This window comes from Tachysurus vachellii, chromosome 16 (genome assembly GCF_030014155.1).
Source record: "Tachysurus vachellii isolate PV-2020 chromosome 16, HZAU_Pvac_v1, whole genome shotgun sequence".
Lineage (NCBI taxonomy): Eukaryota > Metazoa > Chordata > Actinopteri > Siluriformes > Bagridae > Tachysurus > Tachysurus vachellii.
In genome coordinates this window covers 18293183-18320283 of record NC_083475.1, presented here as the reverse complement: position 1 = coordinate 18320283, position 27101 = coordinate 18293183, and the positions used below count along the sequence as shown (strand labels likewise).

The window sequence follows — 27101 nt, the reverse complement described above, 5'->3', positions numbered from 1 at the left end:
CTGTAGAGCTAACTTACTACTTGGATCATCTTTACACTGCTGACTCCCCCAATTTCACCCTCTCTCCTGTCATCATCTCGCACCAGGCCTTCCAGTGTGATGCTACTACTCAAACGGATCCGATTCCTACTCCTCCTGCCATTATGCGCAGCACCCAGACCCCCTTCGCTCATGGAATGATTCACCAGTCAACCCTGTGTCCCCCTATGCTCCATCATCCTCTGGCCCTTTCCCTCCTCCCGGTCCAGACCCCTCATCCTCCAATTCTTCCTCTCCTCCTGTTCCTTCCCCTCTCTCCCTCAATCCTACTTCTCCAACTTCTGCCAGATCTCCTCCCCCTGGTTGTTCTGACATATATCTTGAATAAACCATTCTCAATAAACCCATCTCCTACTCCTTCATGGCTGTCTGTGTGTGTGTTTTGTTCTATTATTTAAAATTATACGCAAACTAATTGATTGGAAAAAATGAGTACATATAGAATCGTGAAAATGAGTACCTAAAGAGATGAATATGTAACCTTTAATCTACCTAAAAGGATGAATACATAACCTCAAATCAGGTTCTCTGCCAGTCATAATTTGCATTGTACCTACTCCTTTAAGTCTTCCAAGATTTTTCTCAACAGGAAGTGAAAAAAATGCAGAGACAATGGAAAGTAGGGAAAGTATAATGATAAGACTACAGGAAAGAGGATGAAAAGGCTAGACATACTAAGCTGGTTTGAAAAAGAGGGCAAAGTTGTGAAGAATACAGAAAGAAGAAGAAGAAAAGAAGAAACTACAGGAGAGAGATGGGCGCAGCAGGGAGAAGCCCCCACCCTACGCAGAACATCACAGACTACAAACATGAAGTGTTACACCAATGTATCCAAACATAACACAGATGGTGGTAAAGAAAACAATAGAGAATGGACAGTGAGAGAAGTACAAATTGAAGGGACAATAGCAGGTAGGGTGAAAATGCTCAGAGAAGAAGATGAAGCAGAATCAGTGTACCCTCAGGACAGCATAACATTACCTAAAGGAGATAGGATTGTCCACCAGCACACCATCCGAACCAGGAGCAATCGAGGTGGAACAAAGATGCCAAGCCTATGGACCTGCCCAAGAAATGAAGAGTATTCCAGGGAACTAAGACAGTGAAAAGAACTTCCAGAAGAAGACACTAGAGTCAGATTAGCACTAAACAACAGAGGTGAGGGAAATACAAGTGGACTAGTGGGAAAAAGAGTGAACGGAACACTGTACATTGAACAGAGACAGCAACACTGAAAAGAAAGGAAGATCAACAACTACAGGAGGAACTAACTGTGTCTGTCATTCAGTCGGCTGGAACAACAGTTGAGACAAGCTGATGAAATGGCAAGTGTTGTGAAAAATCCTTGAACCCAGGAATGCCTTAAAAGTAGAGTGATATGCCTTAAGAGAATTATGATTGGAGTCATAAGACACATGGGAATACACCCCAGATGTTGTAATAATTTTAAGGTAACTAGAGAATATATTAACCACACTTGAGTCAGAGGGTGGATAAAAGAGGAAATGTTTATTATAATAACTTGGTAAACAGGAGAAGAAGGAATGTAAACAGGGGATCCAGGACCAGAATCGAAGGAAGAAGATGCTAAGGTGGGAGAGAGAGGATGAATATAACATAACATAAGGAAGCAATGAGGGAGGAGGAAATACAGGAGTAGAAAACTCAGGGCAGCAAGGCTCAGCATGGGGACAGCCATCAGTTTGAGTTCTCTGGAGAACAGAGCTGTTCCAGGAACGTAGTGAGCTCATGGGTGATATGAAGCAGCTGGAAGCGGCGATAGCCTGCCATGACATCAGCAGGCACTGGCCTTGGGTAGCTTGAGATATGCGTGAAAAGACAGACTGAGATCATAATAAATTCAGGTGTTTAGCAGGCTTGAGGAATCATCAAAGAACTCCATTTGTACACAAGCAACATTATAGCAGCAACAGCTTAGCAATAGTAACAATATAAGATAACGAATAAGTAAGAGCTTTTAACATGATAACTTTTGACATAAACCAGACTCATAGAGTGACTTATAATCAGTAAAAATCATATACAGAAGAAGATAGCAAAAGAGAAACTTACTCATTGTAGTTGAATGAAGGATTAATCCATAGAACGTCTGTCATGAAAGGCTGAGCGGTCAAAGTAACATTGACTAGGAAGTAAAGCTCACTTGAGCACATTTTTTAATAACAATAACAAAATTGTTATGAAGAATGAAGAAGACCTTGGTTCCCAGACCTTGGCTCATAAATTGTTATGAAGAATGAAGAAGACCTTGGTTCCCAGACCTTGGCTCTGGGAACTAAGGGGAGGAAAATCCATAAATGGGCATATGGGTAAAAGGCAGACCTTGGTTCTGGGAAATAAGGGGAATTTAGTGAACAGGATGTTAGGTTATTTAGAAAACGTAGGAGGTAATTCCGGTAAATAAGGAGATATGAGGAAGGTCACCAGGTGGAACTTCACCGTAGGACTTTGAGAAATACTGGGAAATTGCCTGAGAGGATGGGAACCGAAGAGGAGGTGCCTAGAAGCGCCAGGGTATATATTGAGGAGATTTTCTTGGGGTAGTGTGAGTAGACTTTGACTTTGCAAGAACGTTCTTGAGAGTTTTGTTTTTGGTAGCATGAAGATGCTCTTTTTGGGTTTTTCATTTGTTACTTTCAACTTAGCAACTTCTCTTAGAACTTAATGGAATTGTTGGCTGATTGACTACAATAAAGAAGTTTGCTCATTCTCATCCAGGTCTGAGGAGTTTTGTGTTGAGGACTCATTGTTTTGGTCTGAGGACTCATTGTGACTGAGGACTTATTGTTTTGTTTGTAGTAATTATAAAGTTATCATTTAAGTCTAGCTAAAACAGTTAATATTGACCAAAAGTCTAAAAGTATAGTTCACCCTGTGATATGTCTACTTGGAGGCGGGCTCTAAGTTCCGACACAAGAGTAACAGGAAAAATACTTTCCTGTATTCACATTATTTCCTGTATTCATCTTTACAGCCCTTTTTCACACAGAGACAACCAACAATATAATTTTACTATTCACCTCTAATAAATTTAACTATGGTTTTCTGACACTTACAACCTTACAATTACTTAGCAGTGTTCTTTAACACAAAAAACATAAGTTCTCTCACCTTCCACCTGCCATGAAATCAGTCCCTTTTATGATAGGCACCGGTGCCACATTCTCCTGTATAGGCCAGGAAGGCTCCAAACTCCCCCTCTATCACAATCCAATAAAACTCAACTTTCCCTTCTCAGGGACAACACAGATTTTGAAATTCACGGAGTCCCACGATTTAGGACAAAGCGTTAGTGGCACCATGTTTGTATTCACCTAAGTCCCCGATAAACCTAGTGGGATGAAACCTACTGTGCAGACTGGCAGCAAAAATACACTGTAGTCCAACAGGACTCTGGGTAACTTTCCCAGATTGATAGGCAAATACTTATTGACGGAAAAAAACAAACAAATAAAGCTTGATACAGTGTACTGGCTGGACAAAAATATCTGACCCAAAAACAAAGAGAGAACAGACGGATGGGAACTTTAGGGGAGTGTGGGTGCATGTGCTTGATAAGATCTGACTTTACTGAGGTGACTGAGAGGTCACATAAACACAAGCACACACACATACTGTAATAGCAGTGTTGTATAAAGTACTAGAATGCAATACTTGAGTAAAAGTACAAGTATCGTACTAGAAAAAGACTTTGGTAGAAGTGAAAGTTACCTTTTAGAATATTACTCAAGTAAAATCTGATATTTACTGTACTTAAGTATCAAAAGTACTTTTCTGATATTTAATGTACTTAAGTATTTGAAGTAAAAGTAAAAAGTAAAATGTCAGTGATTTTCAGTAGGCATAAGAGCAGGGGCGGTTCTAGGGTCTCATCTTTAGGGGGTTTTAGCCCTCAGTGAGAATTTAAAACAAGAAGAGTTTTATATTATATATTATATGACTACATAGTAAGCCAAAAGTTATGGTATTATTTAAAATTTCAAATGTTGACACCAAAATGTTATGCATGATATAATGATGCCAGTCTTCAGTTCATGTATGTGTGCATTCTCTACAAACAGTGTGTCCAATGAATGCAGTCATTAATAAAAAAATATTCACGAGACAAAGACCAAATCAATAAATGTTATTTTTATTTAGTATTGAATGGATTGGTTGCATTAATATTTTGTTTGTGCTACAACTCTGGTAATAAGAATAGTGAAATTTCACTGCTTTTGGTTGCCGTCTTTGCGGCTTTCCGCCAATTAACGTTATAGATAAATGCCTCCAGCTCTGACTGCGTGTGCACGCTGCGTGTTCCTGTGCTTCTCCGTAGAGCGTGCGGACCGTAATGCAATCTAGGAGCAGTGATTCGCCAAATGTGTGCAGTCACACACATTTCTTCTGATTTTATTTTGTAGTAACGAGTAACGAAGATGCTTAGTGGAAATATAACGGAGTAAAAGTATACATTTTATCTAGGAAATGTAGTGGAGTAAAATTGAAAGTTGACAAATTTAAATAGCGAAGTAAAGTACAGATATGTGAAATTTCTACTTAAGTACAGTAACGAAGTATTTGTACTCCGTTACATTACAACACTGCATACTAGGCTACACAAGCACACACCTAGGGTATAAAAGGGAGATCTGAATCACTAATCTTTGCCTCTTCACTGTGTAGACTTGGCACTCTACACTGTATGGAAGAAGCCTTTTGCTGCAGCAAAATAAATACCATCTTTACTTCTTTGTTTTTACCACCAACTCTGAGTCTGACTGTGTTTTTTATATGATCAAAAATTTGATATAGATCAAAAATGGCACCACAATTTTGTAGGTCCCACCGAGATATCCCTCGTCTGTGTGCCAGTCTCGAGGTTGATTCATGATCGTTCTGGTCCGGACCAACCCGAAGTCGGTTACTTCGTCAAACCACACAATTGCGTACTGGTGGTGAGAGATCTGGACAATCAGGAGACTGACCCAGCGACGGGATTCTGAGCTAGGCGGTAAGATTTAGATTTTTTTATATACTTGATCTTTTCATCTTCAGACAATCGTCCTCAAGGGTAGGCAGAATTTGGGTTCTGGCCAACGGTTCTGGGAAACAGTAAAGTTACATGTAAGTTCTGGGAAGTGACTGTTTGACTGTTTGCATGTTTTAATCATGTTAAACTACTTTGAGCAAGCTTTGAGGAAAGCTGCCGCTGGGTTCTGACGAGCACAGTGAAGGGAACCTGCGCAGGTAAAAGCAAACATGGAAAAAAAAGAAGAGAGAATAAAAAAGGTATTTGTCTGATGTTTGACTGCTGAGAGATTTAAAAAAAACAAAAAAGAGGTCACAGACACTGAGTGGTGGAGGAAGCAAAGAAGGAAATGACAATTTTTTTAAGGGCCTGTAAACATCCTAATGTTCAATTTATGGTAACTAATAATGGACCCGATTCTGTATCATAATATCGCATGTGGGTAATGGACTGTGGATTTCCAGAAAAAGATAATTATAGTGAAAGGCATTTAGAAAAGTTGAGAGAGAAGTTGCAGGAGCTTGAGGCTTCCAAGAGATGAGTAGTAGATTGAGTTGCATGCATATATATATATATGTATGGGCAACTGAGGCAGAAAACAGAGCATGCAAATCACACACACATACTTACTCACAATCTTCTTCTCTTCAGTGTTTAAATCTCTTGTAGACCCAGACCTGGATGGCTGCCCTCTCAGACCGCCACCTCAAGCACTCCTGCAGACGAACAATAACCAACCACCAGCTGTTATACTGCTGCGGCTTCTACACCCAACCAACGGACAGTTTACTCTAAATATCGAGGGGAAACCTCGATCAATCAAGAGGCCTGAGGTTTGGACAGGTCTGGGACGGGTGAGCACCCAGGGAGGGGTAAGTCAGAAACTTTCATGCAATGCAAGGAAGAAAGGCTTAAGCTATCTGTGTCAGCGGCGCGGGGATAAAAACAGACCCAAATGCAGGATAGCATAAAATAAACAGGATTTAATAAATAAAAAACACAGAACAGGAACACAGACTAAAGACAAGACGACAACATAAGACGACAGCAACAGGACAACATCAGAGGATTCCGCGCTGCCATAGGCAACACGGCACGGTTAAATACACGTGACAATAAACACATAAGGAACAGGTGTGCAGAGGTCGGCAGGAAGAGGGGAGCAAGGCACACGGCGGCGCAGCCAGAGAGGGCCGAGCGACGTCGACAGCCGAGCAGAAGGGCCGAGCGACGTCGACAGCCGAGCAGAAGGGCCGAGCGATGTCGACAGCCGAGCAGAAGGGCCGAGCGACGTCCACAGCCGAGCAGAAGAGCCGAGCGACGTCCACAGCCAAGCAGAAGGGCCGAGCGACGTCCACAGCCGAGCAGAAGGGCCGAGCGACGTCCACAGCCGAGCAGAAGGGCCGAGCGACATCCACAGCTGAGCAGAAGGGCTGAGCGACGTCCACAGCCGAGCAGAAGGGCTGAGCACCTCCCCTGACACACCGTGGCCAGACCCATGTCTCAGAAACCAGAAAGGGGGGGATCCAAGGGGCAAAACACGGGCCTGCAACACCCCCCGCGGACAGGAAGTGGGGCGGCGTCCCCCACCAGACAGGTGCGGGGCGATGTTGCAGGACACCGAAAAAACAAAACAAAACTCGGGCTGGTGACATGGACCACAAACAGGAAGTGAGGCAGCGCCCCCCGCGGAGAACCAGAAGTGGAGCACCATCCCTTACCGGAAAAAATGCGGACCAATGTCACCAAAACAAAAACAACAAATGTCCAGGGCAAAAAAAACAGTCCAGAGAAAAAAAAAAATAAATAAATAAATATATATATATATATATATATATATATATATATATATATATATATATATATATATATATATATATATATATATATATCTACTCACACAGAAAGCCGGTCCAGGCTAACGCTATCCTGTTGGGTCTTGGTCTGGTGGAATCCTTCTGTCAGCGGCGCGTGGTTAAAAACAGACCCAAATGCAGGATAGCGTAAAATAAACAGGATTTAATAAATAAAAAACACAGAACAGGAACACAGACTATAGACAAGACGACAACATAAGACGACAGCAACAAGACGACATCAGAGGATTCCGCGCTGCCATAGGCAACATGGCACGGTTAAATACACGTGACAATCAACACAGAAGGAACAGGTGTGCAGAGGCGGGTTATGCTGTTTTAGAGGCAGCAGTCATCGATTATGCTGTTTTAGAGGCACCGCTGAGTGCAATTGCTCACGGGCAAGGACTACTAGCACAAAGTGACGTGGACTGAGATGGCAAAAGCTGCATTTGGACGACTTAAACAGACCTTACAAATGACCCATACTAAGCATCCCTGACCCAATGAGACCATTTACACAAACTGTTGATGAAAAAGGGCATCAGCATGACATCAGCTTACTCCATAGAGTCAGCGGTGCGGTCAGATACATTTTGGGCGCTGCAGCATATTAAATATATCGTCGCTGTCGGGCGGAATCCTCGTATCTCCAAAACCATTATTTTTCAGGAAATTAAAAAAAACACAGTATTTTTTGAGTTATTAAACATTGTATCGTTAAAGTTGTTATTAGACCTTATGTTGCTATCATATACTGTTGTGTACCAACATTAACACAACATTTTCCCAAAGTCACGTTTTATCGGAGATACAAGCTTTATGACTTGTGAGCAGGGAGATACGAGATTATGCTGTCATTGATAAGAACGGTACGGACACAGACGTCGCTGCTGCCAGCAGTGTAAAAATAAAATTAATAAAGGTCAAATTATCGTTTCACTACGTTATACGGCATGTTTACGTATAATAACGAGGCAAAAAGCCAGCCAGCTTGCTTAAAGTGATGAGCATGACGGCAAAGGCAGCTACTTGTTGAACATAACGGTTTGCCTTGACATTGTAAGATACAATCCTATCTTATCTGCAATGCACAAGGTTTAGTCCGCGTTGCAGTGGATTGTCTTGCGCTAAATTCCTGTCCTCAGACGAGCACCAGAACTAGCGGGGGTCAAGATTTTTTTTTCTTTGAGCCCCACGAAAATCACTTTAGATATCACTTTAAGAAGTGTTGATTCATTGTGACTCTTAATCTTGAGGAGAAATATGCCGCAAAGCTCTCCCGCGGAGTGAAGAAGAGGTCGAGTTACGAGGTTTCTCAGACAGTTGAAGTGTCCAATGGAGTTAAGAGATTTGCTCTCAAGCTATTTTCAAGGCTTTAGATTGGTTAATAACTTGGACTGACCAATAGCATCGATATGTGAAAAAATATGAAATTGACAAAATTTGGACATACGAGGATATGATAAATAGTACGTTTTTCTGCGTGAGAAATACAATGTGTGGCGGGAGAGCGTGACAAAAGACCCAAATGCGTGACTGTCACTCTCAATGCGACACTTTTGACACTTGACAGCCCTGTAATAAGTAAATTGTAAGAGTTTGATTTTAAGAAAATACTAGTTAAGATTACTAATAATAATAATTAGATTTTATCAAATTTGAATAATAAAAATAATAACCATATTATAATAACAGCTGTATAATAACAGTTTATAGTCTCTGTGTGGAAAGGGCTGTAAAGACCTGGATCTGTCGAACAGATCAGGAACCTGAATAGGCACCTAGTGCGTAGCCAAGGGAAAAGAAATAAAGTAAAAGCACTGCACTAATCTGGGTTTAGGTGCTTTAGGTGTCTTGTTTGCAAGGTTTAGGGTAAACCACCACCAAGGTCTGATTAGCTCGGTGTAGAGACTCTCCGTAGTACAAGGCAGGTCAGAGAAAAAAAGAGAGAGGAGGCCAACAAGAAGTAAAAAGTACAAGAGAAGTAAAACAGGCTTTCTGTGGCTTTTCTGAAATTAGTGCAAACTGAAAAAGATAATGACAGGAAGAAAAGAAAACATGTAAGACCAATGGTAACCTGGACAGCCTTCATTATGTGGAAATCAGAAGCAGAAGAAACAAAAGGTAGAGAAAACCACAATCTAATCCAAAGTGACCATCTGACTATCTAGGCTTAAAAAGTCTCCAGTGTCTTAAGTCTTTTTCAGACAGTCCTGACCTGGATTGACCACCTCCGCAACCACTTCTGGAGGCAGCTGCACCACAGCCACAACCAACTAACACGTATGACCCACTAGCACCAGCTCCTGACTTAACAGTGAGACCTTAGCTCTACTCGGATCTGCCTAATCAGGAAGGTCTGTGCACACCACCAGACGCAGCGTGCACTAACCGCCAAGAACAACAGACGCCATTTGACGAGGTCAAATTCACCTGTCAGCGGCAATGATGAAGAATTTCCCCGTCCTATTATCTGATAATAAAGGAAAAGATCACAATGCCCATGGTGGAAGTAGCAGGACCTAATGATCACCGATGTTAGCACACTACTCATGAACAATGAAGGACACTGAACATGCTCATGATCACCTCCCTGTCCTGATATCGTGCGAATCAAATGCGACTAGCCTGATGAAAATGTGTGTGCAGAGCACTCAAAACATGACAGTGGAAGAATTGCCTTTTACAGAAAACTACGACTCTACGACTGCAAGATGCATGTCAAAGCACTGATGGCGAAATTGGACATGATTAAAATCGCACTGTGCAAGCAACAGGGAAAAGTTTTCCTTTACCGCCTCACGGAAATGCACAATGTGCACAGCGATCTTAATCATCCAGATGACACGCGTGAGGGGAAAGTGACAGCATATGAGGTGCACTTGAGAACCAGCTTCTTGAATGGACTCAACCCAGAAATATCTGACAAAGTGAAAAAACTATGCATCATGTGGGAAACTAGGAAACTGAGCTTAACTGAACTCTTCATGCAGAGAAACTGCTCACACAAAGCGGGCTGCAGCAAACAGAAAAATAAAGAGAAGCACAGGCTCGCAAAGTTCAACTCACAATGATGCAATCAATGGTCCAAGCAACAAAAACCTGATCACATCAGCAGAGGAAGGGGAAGAGGCAGAAGGTGAAGAGGCAATAGAGAGTATGTTTTTTAAGATAGAGAATTTCAAAGAAGTCTGAACTCACAGCCCCCTCCGAGCAGACATATCTCAGGGTGAACCGCACTCTTAAGCTTTTAGCCTAGTATTTGCAGGTCTAAATAAACTTTGCTAATAACACTATAATTGCAAAAAAATAAAACAATGAGAAGACTCTCCAGACCTGGATGAGAATGAGCATACTTCTTTATTGCAGTCAATCAGCCAACACTTCCATTGAGCTCAAGGAAAAATCTCTTAGTCAAAAGCAATCAAATAAAAAACCCAAAATAACATCCACCTGCAACCCAAAAAGTTCTCCCTTCCCCAAGAAAATCCCCTTAATATATACCCTGGCACCTCTAGGCACCTCCTCTTTTAATTTACATACTTTCAGGCAATTTCCCATTACACTAATACCTCGAGATACGAGTTTAATTCGTTCCGTGACCTTGCCCGTATCTCAATCTCAATTAATTGAAATCCCATTAATCCGTTCCAGCTCGCAAAATTCCACTCCAGTTGTTTTGTTTATGTGTTTTGAATATGAAAAATGTACAGTACCTGTATTTATAAATGACAAATATTGTATAAAAACATATAGTAATAAAAGAGAATGTTAAAAAAATAAACTGGTTTTACTTTACGGAAGATGCACACGGAGGTTGAGGGAGGACTAAACAGGCGGAGGAGTTAGGAGGAATTACACTTTCACTTTCGTTCAGTTACTCGCTACTGTACACTCTTTATGCTACTTTACACTTACATGGAACTTAACTAAACTTCACTAAAATGAATGAACTTAACTGAAATTCTCCGTAACTTAACTGAACTTAATTGCTACAATTTCTGTTTTCTTTACATTAATTTTGCTTAATTTTCTTCATCGCTTTTCTCTTCACTTGTTTTTGCCTTTACACTCACTTTCTTAGGACCCATGGTTTTAAATGCGATAAAGTTGTACTGAACGCAAAATAAAAGCACAAAATACAAGCACAGCTTTACACAAGTGTTAACAAAGCAAGCTACACAAACGCTAACCGAGTGAGATGCGGGAAGCTGAGGCGGGGGAAACAGAGCACACGTGGTTGTTGAAACTTTGTTTCGGCGGCGTCAGCTTGGATGCTCGTATCTCAAAAATTCGTTCGTATCTCAAGGCAAAAATTTGGTCGAATCACAGCTCGTATCTCAAAAAATTTGTATGTCAAAGCACTCGTATCTCGAGGTATCACTGTATTTCTCAAAGTTGTAATTGAAGCCCCGCCTAATCATTTACATGACCTTTTTTGAATCCCCCTTATTTTCCACAATCAAGTCTGCCCTTTACTGCCCTTTACTGCCCTTTGAGTAAGTTTCCTCATTTCTTTTCTTGCTATTCAATACTGTATATAATTTATACTGATTATATGGTAACCTTATGAGTTTGAATTATGATACTTACAGTATATTGGTTATGTTGTATTGCTATTTTTGCTAAGCCCTTGCTGTTATAATGTTGCTTTGTATATAAGTGGAGTTCTAGGTTGACTCCTTAAGCTTGTTGAACTTATGAACTTTGTTATGATCTCAGTCTGTCACTTATCTGTCACTACTTTAAGCCTTAGTTCCTCTATTTCTAATAAAGGTTACCTCCTATAAAGGTCAGGTACTTCCTTTTCCCTTAGATCCTCAATCTCAGAGTCAGCAGGTTCGTCCAGCTGCTCGAATGATTCAGCTGTCTCGCCCTTCTCCCTACATGAGGCCTGTTCCAGCTGAACTTTTGACTGGTTACCGTTGCTTTCAGCTGTGTCATATAACCCATGAACTCTCTAAGTTCATGGAACAGCTCTGTTCTCAGAAAGAGAACAGACTCTGAGCGTCCTTTCACTTCCTCACACATTGTGAAGAAACCTCTGACTCGTACTTCCTCCACCCAAACTCCTTTGTCTGACCTCGTTGATCAGAGAACTCAGACTGATGGCTGTCCTCATGCTGAACCTTGCTGCCCTGAGCTTGGAACTCCTGCTTCTCCTCCATCTCCTCTCTCCCCCTCTTTAGCATATTCTCCTTCTGAGTCTGAACCTGGATCCCCAGATTACACTCCTACTTCTCCTAGGCCTGATAGCACTGAGTCTGGCTACTTTTACTAAGTTTATGATTACAATAAACTTCTTTTCTTGTTTACACTTTGACTCAGGTGTGGTTATTTATATGTTAGTCATATATCGTCGCTGTCGGGCGGAAACCTTGTATGTCCAAATTTTGTCAATTTCATATTTTTTCACATATCGATGCTATTGGTCAGTCCCCACTTGGGTCTGTTATTTTTACAAGTTATTAACCAATCTAAAGCCTTGAAAATAGCTTGAGCGCAAATCTCTTAACTCCATTGGACACTTCAACTGTCTGAGAAACCTCGTAACTCCACCTCTTCTTCACTCCGCAGGAGAGCTTTGCGGCATATTTCTAAAGTGATTTTCGTGGGGCTCAAAGAAAAAAATCTTGACCCCCGCTAGTTCTGGTGCTCGTCTGAGGACAGGAATTTAGCGCAAGACAATCCACTGCAACGCGGACTAAACCCTGTGCATTGCAGATAAGATAGGATTGTATCTTACAATGTCAAGGCAAACCGTTATGTTCAACAAGTAGCTGCCTTTGCCGTCATGCTCATCACTTTAAGCAAGCTGGCTGGCTTTTTGCCTCGTTATTATACGTAAACATGCCGTATAACGTAGTGAAACGATAATTTGACCTTTATTACTTTTATTTTTTGGGTGAACTATTCCTTTAACTATGATTTTATCTATGTTTATCTGTGTTATTGATGTATTTTATTACTATAGTATCTATTATAGATACTATAGTTTAGTATCTTTAGTATCTATTTATTACTATTTATTACTGCTTATTATACATGTTCATTGACGTTTTAAAATGTTTTTTTATAATATAATATTTGAATTAAATTGAATGTTTTGGATACCACTATTAAATTATTGTTTTTATTATTATTTTACTGAATTTAAGTCAGCCTACTTATAGACAATGCCTCTCTTGGCACTGTGCATGTAAAACACTGTTTTTTGGACACAACAAGTGAAAACAGTTAGGTTAGATACATTTGAGTAGGTCTGTTTTGTTAAAAAAACTGTTTTGTTTTGTTTTGTGCAGAAAGAAACTCGTGAGCCACGAAGGTAAGTTTGCGAGCAGATTAGACTAATTACCACCTATTAGACAGCCTAATCAGCTTATCGTGTTTTGTATTGCATCACTTATAGCTCTTAAACCTTTAAAATAAAGTTTAGGAAGATGTATGTAACTACAGTCATTAGCTTTGGTTAACTATTGAAGCCTTGTCTCTTGTCAAAAGGCTCAACGTGACCGCAGACTTTATTGAACACTGCTGGCAGCAGCGACGTCTGTGTCCGTACCGTTCTTATCAATGACAGCATAATCTCGTATCTCCCTGCTCCCAAGTCATAAAGCTTGTATCTCCGATAAAACGTGACTTTGGGAAAATGTTGTGTTAATGTTGGTACACAACAGTATATGATAGCAATATAAGGTATAATAACAACTTTAACGATACAATGTTTAATAACTCAAAAAATACGCGTTTTTTTAATTTCCTGAAAAATAATGGTTTTGGAGATACAAGGATTCCGCCCGACAGCGACGATATATTACTTTAAAACTATTAAAAAGTTTTACTGGGCCTATTCCCATATGTGAGAATAATTGTATAAAACAATCTTCTCTGATAATGTTGTAGACTTTCTGTACAGAGCACATTGTTCTTTCTCTCAGGCACACACATACATTCTCCCCCACACACACACACACATTCTCCCCCACACACACATATTCCCCCCCCACTACCATAAGCAGTCTTACAACAGATGGCCCTGCTATAAACATTCTTTATGTTACCAGTCATGGGAACAAAGGGGAGTATAGGTTCACATCCCTGATAAGATCTGACTTAATTGTGGATGAATTTGAACAGATGTCAAAAACAAGTGGAAGATTTCAGAATCCAGGAGCGTCTGGGATTATCTTGAGAAGAACATTTATGGCGTGGGAGAAAATTCAAAGATTATTTACATTTTCCTGCAGAGATTTAATTTGCAAATTGAGAATAAGCCTAATTAACACTACAAATCAACCAGTTGAATTTCAGGGTGTTCTGTATATGAAACTCAGCACCTCTGCTGTGAATTCGGTGAATCAAGTGGTCATAGATAAGGCCAGCACTGTTACTAACAATACACGCACACAATACATCAACAAACATGATCTGCACTGCACAGCTCATATTCATATGGGACCAGATGCACATTATGAAAAAAAGTAGTTTGAGAAGTGAAAAGAAGTAGATGTGTTATTGTTTAAGAATTTGTATTAAGATGATCACAGATGTACTGTAGAAGTGAGTCTGAAAATACAATCATTGGAGAATTCATACACGTGTCTCTATCAAAAGATGAAAAACAGAAGTGGGAAGACTTACGAGAGTGTGACATTGAGATGTGTGAAAACTAGTGATTGGAAACCCAGATCATATCCCACTGTTTTATAGTGAGAATATTGTAATGTTTTTGAGCTGGATAGCCTTGGCAGACAGAACATTTGAGATAACACCACAAGCAAACACAGTGCTCAAAGCAATGTAGCAGTTACCACATTTTTCTTTAGATAATCCCAGTTCTTAAGGAACTCTGAGCAAACCTGATGTGGGTCTAATTAAGAATTGTGCACCGGTGCAAATAACCCCCTAATTATGATTCCAGGCCTTGTAAAATGCAATATCCTATTGTGAATCTCCATTCATTTATAATGAAGCTTGAAAATTGCAGTTTGTAAAACTGGTGATCTACACACATGATACCTATCGATACCTATCAGTATAATTATCATATAATTATGAAAATTCTAATAACTATGATAATTATGATCAATATTTTGTTTATGATTGATTATAATTGATTATGTCCTTTGACCTAGACCTGTCAAGACCAATTAAAGATATGAAAGCCACAATGTATAACTCTCTCATATGCACACACAAATGCATGCATACACACACACACACAAACACGGACACACACATAAACACACTCCTGTTTTTTTATCCAACGTTGCTGTGATTATTTCTGACACTGGGTTTCCTGAAACATCAGTCCAGATTGTGGTATAAAAAACTAGACAAAAACTGAGTCTCTAAAATAATCTATCTATCTCCAATCACCACACTGACCTGACTAGCCCAATCTAGCATGATAATGGAAATAAAGGAAAGACTGATTTAGTCAGACTTTATTGACGATCAGTGTCGATCATACACGACATCCATGCTTCTTCAAAATGAGGCTCAAAACCATGCTCCTTATATACACTCTTGTTATCTAAAACTATGATCTCAGCTGCACTTTGATCACTTTGAACTCTTCCTATTGGACAAATATGAACTTTCCGGACACCATTATTTCCCCATTCGTCTGGAATTATGTCACCATTATAACCAAACCTCAAGCATGTAAGATAAAAAATAATGAGTGTCCTTGGTTCTTATCTCTCTGGATTTTTCCACTACCTCTGCTCATTATGTTGCTGAGCGTTCAACATGAGTGAGACGTTTTTCTGCAAAACATTCACATTTAATTTAAAAAATGTGAAATGTAAAAGAAATTTAAAACAGTTTGATAGATGTGGAAAATGAAATGATTTCTTCAAAGGATCATGTCACTGCTAAAATTAGAGATGGCACTCTCAATTTGTCATCTAGCATTCAGTTAGTCAGGGAGTCCATAGATTTGCAGTCTTTTCTGACCATTGGTAACACAAATAGTTTCACTTCACTGTGGTGAAGCTATAAAAAAAATTGGTACAATATTCAGTTCAGAAGCTGATGGAACCTCCACCAAATTTTACTGTGGGTAGCAAGTGTTTTTCTTGGAATGCTTGTGTTCTTGCATAATGCCCCTTGTTATGACCAAATAACTCAATCTTTGGTTCATCACTCCACAGCACCTTATTCCAAAATGAAGCTGGCTTATCCAAATGTGTGTTTGCGTACCTCAAGCGACTCCGTTTGTGGCTTGTGTGCAGAAAAGGCTTCTTTCGCATCACTCTCCTGTGCTTCACCTTGTGCAAAGTGCGCTGAATTATTGAACGATGCACAGTGACACCATCTGCAGCAAGTTGATGTAGGTCTTTGGAGGTGGTCTGTGGGCTGTTTTTGACTGTTCTCACCATCCTTTGCCTTTCCAATATTCTATGTGGCCTGCCACTTCTGGCCTTAACAAGAACTGTGCTTGTGGTCTTCCATTTCCTTACTATGTTCCTCACAGTGGACACTGACAGCTTATATCTCTACGATAACTTTTTGTAGCCTTCCCCTAAACCATAATGTTGAACAATCTTTGTTTTCAGGTCATTTGAGAGTTGTTTTGAGGCCTCCATGTTGCACTCTTCAGAGGAGAGTCAAAGAGAACAACACCTTGCAATTGGCCACTTTAAATACCTTCTCTCATGATTTGATGCACCTGTGCTAAGTAGTTACAGGTATTCAAATCAACAAAATGGCAAGGGTGCCCAAATTTATGCCCCTAATTTTGTTTTGATGCATATTGCACATTTTCTGTTAATTTTCTGTAAACCTCATTTCACTACTGAAATATTACTGTGTCCTTCAGTTATTTGATAGATCAAAATGAAATAGCTGATCCAAACACCCAAATATTTATAAATGAAAATCTTGGAACTTGTCAGGGGTTCCTAAACTTTTGCATACGATTGTATTTGCCTCAGTACCAGTCCAGCAGTGCTGGTGCATCCTTGATTCTGCACACTCAACTCTCAATTCAAAGTCTCGTGGATTATTTATTTATATTTTTCCTTAATCCAAGCCTCTTTACCATTTGTCTTATTTATCGTGCATTAATAAACTGTTTATTAGTGATATAGACTCTATAAACTTCTGCATTTGCCTTTGGTTACTGTGCAGCATCTATTTTTACATTTCTGTGGTTAACCTGCTCTAGCCTCTAAGCGTAGCTAGTCAGACTTCCTCAATTAAATGTCATAAATTTCCCCAACGTCTACTTAAATGTCGTAACATTTAACACATAACAATCTAACATTTAAAATGTTTCCCCTTCTGCATCTTTTCAACATTCTTTCTCCCTCCTAACATTTTTTAGATGCACATTACTTTTTAGTCCTTAGCTATGTGTTGTTTTATGCAGCACCATGGTCCTGGAGAAATGTTTTATTTCACTATGTACTGCATCAACTGCATCATATGGTTGAAATGACAATAAAAGGTTTTTGATTTGAAGACTTCCTTCATGACTTTGACCTAGACAAAATAATTATGATAATTAAGACCTTTGACTTAATGCGATCAGAAGCAGTTAGCAATATGAACGCTGTCCATCTCACACCGCATACACCTAGTGTTATATTTATTATTTAACTAAATAATGTTTATATTCTGAATTTCAGTTACAAGTCTTTCCCCTGTCCAAAGATATTCACTAAAAAGACATTAAATAGATATTTAATTTATATTTTTTTAACTCTTAAAAATGCTTTCATTGAGTTTTCCTTCCACAAGATGAAGCTGTTAATTTATTTGATTTTCACAAAACTAATTCACCCAATGACAAATTTTTTTTTTTTTTTTTTTACAAAGAATTTATTATAAAAGTGTTTACAAAAATACAGATCAACAATATAAAAAAAAGGTACAAAAAGTTCACAATGGCCATCAAGTTACCAGCTCTTGGACCAAATAAAATCTTAAAGTTCATGAACCACTAAAAATGTAGTGAAGTAAAATGACACACAGAATATTATCAGTTACAAATCAACCATTTCATGCTACTTATAGTAGGAAAGAGAACAAAGAACTCTTTCACTAGACGTTTTAAGTGAAAGAATAGAGGAGTGGATTCAGCACAGAAATGAACCATAATGCTAGCTTTTACAATTCACCATAAAACAAGTTCAGACGAAATGGCTTGTTTGACACTTTTTAACCAGATTGAACCAGATGTGAATCAAAGACAATTTCATGTAAATAGCTAAATCCACAGTCAGTGCACATAGTTTTTGTATAGCTTTCAAGTTTTTTTCAAGATACAAGTCCACCTTTTTCTTTTTAGCATGCAGCTCTGTACATTAATGGTGGTGTGAGTCACACTAACTCATTATTAAAAGACAAGCGTGATGGTTCATGAGCTAATTCTTGGCCAACACTCTCTGGTTCTGTATAAGCAAAAGCTTATTTTATAACATACTAAAGAGCCAGTGTAGTTTTTGTTCCCACAGTTATATTTTCATCAGCAAGGGTTCATTTCAGCTTTTTGTCTTCAAAGAAAATCTTCAGCACTTTTATACAATCTTCTTTTGCTTCAAACCACCTGTGGGTTGCTTCTCTCTGATAGCAGATATTTCTTTACGGTGTCTTTTGAGTGCTTTCATCATGGAATCCAGTTCTCCTTTCACACCATTTTGACGTTTCTTATGAGAAGAGGTACTCTTTTTTGTTTCCACAAACGTGTTACTCCACTGGCTATAGACCTTTTGCTTAGCCGAAAGCGTGTCCTCCTTGTAGCTCTGGGATGTTTCATTTGTGCATGAAACTGTGATGTAAACAGGAGCTGTTGATGACTTTGTCCTGTTGAAGAACTGCTGCTGAACCATTCTGCCATTGCCATTATTAAATCCATACAGTGCAAATTTCATATTTTTCTTTCCTTCGCTTTGTCCAGTTGGTTGTGTATTACCAAGTATTTTCTTGTTGTTGCCATTGGAATTTGCTGCAACAGTCGGTCTTTTCGGTTGAAACATATCATTTATCACTTGAGACTTAACAGATACCGTTGTCAGTTTCCCATGTGCGTCTGTTGTAATTTGGCCAGAATGCTGATTGCGATGAGTGACTGAAGACTTTCGTTCTTCTCCTTTTTTGTTTCTTTCATCTTTAAAATGATGCTGTACATCTTCAGAAGGATTAACATTAAGGTCACTTGAACTGCTAGCTTTCTTAACCACGATATCCGGGGTGAAAAGGTCATCTTCGGCAGGTGCTGATATAGTTCTATTAACCTTTACCTTTTTATATGGTGGATATCTTGGTGAAGAATATTTTTGTTTTGATGCTGTTGTCGGTGACAGAATGTCTGTTTTTCTCTTTTCAATTTTCTGTAAGAGAGATTGAGCCTCACACACTTGTGCTACATTTGGCACGGTGAGGTTAACACCCTCTGAGGGCACTTGTTCATGCGCTTCTTTATCTGGTGAAGTATCAGATAATTCTGATTCTTTAATTGGTAAATTAGAGCTCTGTTTTGAATCACCTAGATCAGTGTCTGGATCTTCGAGGCTCATATTAACTCTATAGGCTGAAGGAATTGAAGAGTTACTGCTGCTCTCTGAGCACATGTTCACATTCAGGTCTTGTTTATCAGGTTCTGAAGCATTAAGTTGAATTTTTTGCTTGATTGGAGTTTTTCTTCCTTCTGTTTCTTTCCTTTCGTCACAACATTTCTGGTCATCTTCAGCTAGGGTAACAGTAAGGTCACTTGGATGTATATTTTTGGAGTTAGCTTTTTCATCAGCAGTGAAAAGTTCATCTACAGTCTTTTTTTCCTGTTTGGATAGTTTTAACTTTTTGTGTGGTCGATTTTTCCATGGAGAAACCTCATCTGTTGGAATTTTGGTTTGCGCTGGAACGACTGGTTTTTCAATATTTGGTGCCGGACACTCTACGGTATCACCTGGGTTAAATTCTGGTTCTGAGAAAGTGACTTCGGATACATCATCCTTTGAAGTTGGTGAGCCAGCTATGCTGCTACTCTCTGGTAATCCAGACTCAAATTGTACTGCATTATCAGAGTGTGGATTACAGCTTTGATCATACTGACTTTGATCATACTGTTGAGGAGGACTTCTCATATTAGGAATACTCTCCTCTGGGCTGTGGAGAGCTTCTTCTAGATCCAGTAAAGGTGTCTCTTCCCAGCACCTGGGGCAGAAATTTTCAACATCCCTTTTGCTGTCAGCCACATGATGGCAAGTGAACTTGATTGGCTTGCCTGAATTGCAGAAATCTTTTGACTCACTGTCTGGGATGACCAAAACTGTCGTTTCATCCTGGCACAACTGAGAAGGCTCTTTTTGCCAATCGCAGCCAGTCTGTTCCTTAGAAATTGTTCTAGTATCATCAGATGACAGAAGTGAGAGTTCAATTAATTTAGGGTCATTGCTGGAATCAGCTTCATTTAAAAGATCTGCCTGCTCAACGGATTCTGAGTAAGTCTTAGAAGTACCAAGCTCCTTTCTTGCATCTCCGCAGACTTGTTCACATTCTGTTCTACTGATCTTGGACAGGGTGTCTGCTGTTTCATTTGAGTCTTCAGATTCCTCAGGATTTAAATTTTGATTTTGCTGCTGGTGTTTCAGGTTTTCATCTTCACGCTTCTTTGATGGTTCTTGCGTATAGATTTTATCAAGGGATTTACTGTCACATAGCTGCGAGTTTGCAAGCTCTTTAGTAGTCGCCTTGTCCTTATGGCAATGGGTTTCTGCATCACTCACCTTTGTGGAAGGTTCAGACTCTGAATAAGCATTAAGAGTATTGTGACCCACCAGTAAAGCATAATCAGTAAGGTTTAATTCCAAAATTGGTTCTGCAAGAATATTTTCTATATCAGCAGTCTGTCCATCCACGTTCAACCACGAGGACCTAAATTCCTCAGTTGGTATGTTTGTGTCGTTTTTCAGAATGTGATAACCATGTTCCAGTTTCAATAAGTCTTTGGGTTGAAGATATTGAAACACTGCCGTGTGCACTTCTTTCCTGGACAAATGAGAAGAGAGACTACTGAAATCTGCCAGGAGCACATGCAGTTGTTTTAATATATTTTGTGCATTTCCATCCCAGTAGAGATCCACGAGATGCTTCTCAAGATCTGCTACTGGTTCTTTTATATTGCTTTCTAGTTGACTTTCAGAAAACTTCACCCAGTTTTTAAAATTCACCACTGTAAATTTAAGCACTTCAACCTCGGACAAGTCAACTCTATTGCAATTTGATTCGTCAGTCTCTACACTGTTGCGCTCCTCTGGAGCTTCTGGTGCTGAAACAGTAGCGCAAACAGGGTCTTGAGATGTGTTCGAGCCCATTTTAGACAGAGAATCATCAGAGCTTGGAGTGTCAGCTATTAGGCTCTTAACTGTAGATTCATCTTCATTACATTCCTGTGGTACTGAATACACCTGCAGTAATTCTTCTGTTATTTCTTTGGGTTGATTCTGTGCATTTGGGTCTTGGTCCACGTTCTTGGCGTCCTTATCAAGAGACCAGACAGCATCTATCTTGAAGGGCAGGCTATCATCAGAGCTTGTTGTGCCGCAGTCTTTCTTTTCTGGACCGGGAACCTGCTGAGAAATTGGTGGAACTACAGCTACTGCTTTGCGGGATTGTTGAAGCACTTTCTGCTGTGCAATTATAAGCTCCAGATTTTCATTTATGTCCTCAATGTACTGCACTTCTCCATGTCTGTTACTTTCACATCCAACTTTTCTCTCAGTTTTCAAGTCTGTCTGTGTTCCTCTGCTCTGTATCCCATCAAATCTTGGAACATCTGATACTGTCACTTGATTTCCAAGCACATCATTCTCTTTTAAAATTTCTGTTCTCTGGACAGGTGTCTGATGGTCCGTCACCCTTTGGATATTTTTACTGTGTAGGGTTGGATAGGCACTATAATGGGCAGATTCTGGTGTCTTAGAGTAGCCTTCATTAGTGGGAATGTGGCTTTGTTTTTGCTGAGGTCTAGTGCCATGCTTTTGAGAAGGCATTTGTGTGCTCTGCTTCTCTTGCGTAGCCTGTACATTGACTTTGGTGTAGTTGAGATTCGGTTCTGAATAGCTGGAAGGTGATGTCCTGGTAGGTTTGTTAGAAGATATAACTTGTGAGGACCTATTGACTGGGTTATTTAATTGTAAGTCTTGTGATTGTTTGTTGCGTTGAATGGCAGGTACAGTAGCTTGCTTGGTGCTGCAATGTTGCTGTTGAATCTGGGGCTGGACATGAGGTAAACCTAATTCTGCACTTTGATTTATCCTCTGATTTTGATTGACAAAGTGGTGAATTGTGTTTGATGAGTATGAAGGCGGGTTATTTAAAAGAGCGTAACTGGCAGAATTGTTCTCCGTTCTGTAGACTGGAGGCTGATGATGGGTTTGTGATGAATATTGAACCTGATTAGCCATATAGCTTGAATGGCTCTGACCAGTCTGTTGATTGTAGTATGAAGGCTGCAATGGAGTGATGTGTCTTTGTGATGTAGCATGGTGGTGGTTATAAGAGTTATATAAAACACCATTTTCTATTCCTTCTCTTATCTGACCTTGATTGTTGTGATGGTTCTGCGGTGCCTGATTAGACAGAACCTGATAAAACAGATCTGTTTGTTGTGGCTGAACTGCAGGTTGATGAATGTTCATTCTATGATTATGTCCATTGGAATACTTGTACTGGGGTGAAACTGACTGATGTCTCAGGTTATTTTGTTCAGCTACATTATTTGCATTACTATGAGCAGAAGAGAATGAAGAAACGGTCGTACCGCTGACATTGTTCAAGGGTACCATATTATAGTTCTGCTGAGGAACAATATCACGGTCATCATGCCTTGAGTAGAAATGATGGTTGGTGTTTTGAGTGAGGGTCCCATGCTGGGAGGCTGGCAATTGTGCAAAGTGTCCATTTGGTAAAGTAGCTGTTGTTTGAGATGAATGTCTGAGAGAAACTTCGCTCCATGAGTTGCTAAACGGCATCTGTCTTGCCTGCAAATGTGCTGAACTTGAAACAGGCTGAGAGGAAGACTGATCATTCCTTAATCCATGAGACTGTTGAATATTTTGTTGATGTGACACAATTTGTTGCATATTGTAATATTGCACCTGTATTGCAGGGCTAGGCATCCTACTGCAGGAAGTCCATTGTGTTGCAGGCAGTTGATTTATTACAGGAGTTGTGTGACTGTATGGCTGCATTGTGAGGGATGATCTCATCCCCTGCTGGTTCTTCGGTGATGGCGTAGTTTCTGACTGTCCCAAAATAATAATAATAAAAATGTCTTATACATAAAGCATAATTAAATGTCATAACAAAAAGTCTTTTTTTTCCCAATTACACCACAGCAGAGTTAAATGACCTAATCAGGAGTTATGGATTAATAATTTATAAAAACAAGTTCTGATAGTAGCCCCGAAAGTCTTCAGGATGAAGCAGGATCACAAGGTGTACAGTTTTGTCTTGATCGTATAGCTCCTGAACCATACCTGATAACAGCAACTAATTTTGTCTAGGATCTGCCTTTACAAATAAAGGTCATAACACTTTAACGATCCCACTTTAGCTACAGCATAAGCACTTCATATAACATTTCTATTTGCCTTTCTTTTGATTGTCATTTCTCTTTTAATTTTTTTAGCAGCTTAAATGCAGTAGTCTCAGGCACATATATATTATCGTATTTTTGTAATTATTCTTATTTCCTGTAATCTCCTACTTGGTCTTCAACTCACTCACACTTCTCACATACACTGAAATAAGTTCTTAGTGTTAGGAACCAACAATAACAGGTTCCTGATACTAAACTCAAATATGCAAAATCATCTGAGAAAAGAGAAAATAAAGATTATATATAATCACATAATAAAAATGTAATAAAATTTAAATATAATACATAGATTCATAAATACATTTTACAAACTATTACATAATACTAATTACAATTAAATAATTACATTTACAAAATTTATTTGTACTGCACAAAACAACCAAAAACAAATACTTCTCTGATTGGTAGTGTCTATATGCAAACCACATGTAGTAAAAACTTCTCTCCAACCTGCATTGGCCAAAGCTAACTCTTACAATCTGACTATAGTTGTAAACAATAATTCTAAGATGGAATTCAAAGAAGAAATGAACAGCCAAACTGATGAAGACTGGATGCAGTTGAGGTAGGTTTATTGGCAGTCACAAAGACAAAACAAACCAGGTGGTACCAGGGATAGTTTGTCCAGTAGACAATATTTGCACAGAGATACCGAAGCTGATGACTTTAACCAAGGTCTTCTGGGGCCTCCACAATCTTAATGGCCCATTTACCTTATAATGTTTAACTACCTCACCATATGCTTCTCCTTTACCTTCTCTTGTTCTTCACTCCTTACCTTACTTCTTTCCTACTTCATATAATTTTAACAAAAAATTTCCACAATAGATTTGTCATTAACTACACCCCCCAAACACACTCACACACCCCTCCCCCAGACACGTGACTGCACAACACGACCTTGACATGTGTTTCCCTGTAAGTAAATGTTATGTCTATTGTTTACAATATTATGTCTACAACGTTATGTCTATTGTAATCTGTTTACAAAGTTTGTCCAAAATTAATTACCAAATAAAATAAATGTATATAACTGTAAATTAATTTCCTACTCTACTCTACTCTACTCTAATTAGTTTACCTCCATTTATGTACATTATCTTCGTTGCTGTAATGCACACATGTACTGTACATAATGATATTTGAGATATATATATATATATATTTTTTTTTACACATATTGCTCTGTATATACAACAAGCACATATGTCCATATTCTTATGCACATATTTCCTGCCATAGCTTTATTTATTTATTGTACATATATTTGCACATTTTGTAATATTAACCACTTCCGGTAGATACTAAATAACATTTTGTTTGTATGTGTATGTATGTATGTATGTATGTATCTATCTATATCTATCTATGTATGTATCTATCTATCTATCCATCTATCTACATATCTATGTATCCATCTACGTATCTACCCATCCATCCATCTACGTATCTATCCATCTACGCATCTATCCATCTATCTACCTACGTATCTATCTACTTATCTACGTATCTACGTATCTATCTACTTATCTACGTATCTATCTACTTATCTACGTATCTATCTACTTATCTGCGTATCTATCTACTTATCTACGTATCTATCTACTTATCTACGTATCTATCTACTTATCTACGTATCTATGTACTTATCTACTTATCTATCTACTTATCTACGTATCTATCTACTTATCTACGTATCTATGTACTTATCTACGTATCTATCTACGTATATATCTATCTATCTATCTATCTATCTATCTATCTACGTATCTATCTATTTACTTATCTACGTATCTATCTATTTACTTATCTACGTATCTATCTATTTACTTATCTACGTACCTATCTATCTATCTACGTACCTATCTATTTACTTATCTACGTACCTCTCTATCTATCTACGTACCTATCTATCTATCTACGTACCTATCTATCATTTAGATAGATACCAATCAAGGTTTAGGTGTATGTAAACACACAAACACTCTTTAAAAAACCTCTTGTATGGTACATTTTTCCAGACTAACTGAATTTATATATTTATTTATTTATATGAACACCGCATTTTTGTACTGTTCACACATTATGTAGCCATTATGCTCAATTATTATGCGTGATCATTTAAGTTTAGAGCAAGAGACATTTGTAAACGTAAAGAAGTGTTTTAAAGCAATTTTAAAATGCTTATTGGGGATATAATATGCGTTACACCAGACAACGCTGTATGTATAAAGGACACAATGTGATGAAAAGAGAAGAGAAGGCCCAAGGAGGATGTTCTTATACTCTGTACTCAGAAAGGTGCAAGCGGCTGTTCACACCTGAAGAGGTTCCGAATTTAAATAACAACTGGAGAGCCACCTCAGATAGGTGGCTAAAGCTTGCCATCAGAAGCGCAAGAAGATCAACAACAATAGCAGTTTAAAGTGTCACATTCCTTCTCAGCTCACATTACCTTATCCAGTACAAATTATTTTCTCCACACAATCTACATTTCTGAATGAAGAGCTAGGAGGCATCAAGTCCAGACAGGACAGTGATCAAGATTAGTTTCTCACAAACACAGCCAACATGCTTCACCAGGATTAAGAAATTTACTATACAAGAAGAACATTTCCAAGAAGTCTTTTTAATGCTTAACTATTGTGTCCCAGATCTCTGTTAAACAATCTTTATTTGGGGATAATAAAGGAAAAAAATAATGCAAAAAATAAGATGTAAAGTATGTCCACGACTCTCTAAAATTTCTCTCTCCGCCTTTCCAGACTTTTTAAAAACCCATTGTCACGTCTACAAGCATGAACTACATTTATTCATCTAGTTCTCAATCTCAAATAAAGACATAAGTTAAGAAATCTGTACAGGTGGTTTGACTTATCAACAAGGCTTGAGCAAAGATAAATATAGCCCTAACCAAATAAATAAATAAATAAATAAATAAATAGATGTAAACCACTTAGATAAATTTCACTGCACACAAGGACCAAGCCAATATATATATATATACACACACACACATACACACATACATACACCATATAGCATAATATATAAAATGATGTATGTATCTTTCTACATACATTCTTATATATGTAGATGCATTAAAAAAAAAAATAATTGCAGTAAAATATGCTTTATTATCTACTATAGCAACTGTAGAACTCTGTGTAAACACTCACGTTTAAATAAATAAATAAATAAAATCACAAGAAAGTCTGTAAATGAGACGTAAATTAACCGAGATCCACTTTAAGAGAAATCACACAAGGACTAAAACTGTATTATATATGATAGAAAATCTAATTAGTGTAAAGGAGCTTTTATTAACTGTTTTAGTAACTGTTTTACTGAAATATAGAAATATAGTTCTACACATTAATACTCATTATACACATCAATATCCTCATTATACACATCAATATCCTCAATATCCTCATTATACACATCAATATCCTCAATATACTCATTATACACATCAATATCCTCAATATACTCATTATACACATCAATATCCTCAATATACTCATTATACACATCAATATACTTCTTTTTTTATTTC

The 27101-nt window shown here is 38.5% G+C and overlaps 1 protein-coding gene across 1 annotated transcript in view; it reads right to left on the bottom strand.

The window, feature by feature from the left end:
• Positions 1-17818: 17818 nt before the first annotated feature.
• Positions 17819-27101, bottom strand: part of LOC132859388 (uncharacterized) — a 9634-nt gene continuing 351 nt past the window's right edge. Inside the window, exon 2 of the mRNA XM_060890126.1 lies at positions 17819-23186. Coding sequence (XP_060746109.1) covers positions 18459-23150 — 4692 coding nt within the window. The 5' untranslated portion in view covers positions 23151-23186 and the 3' untranslated portion in view covers positions 17819-18458. The remainder of the gene's footprint in view (positions 23187-27101) is intronic.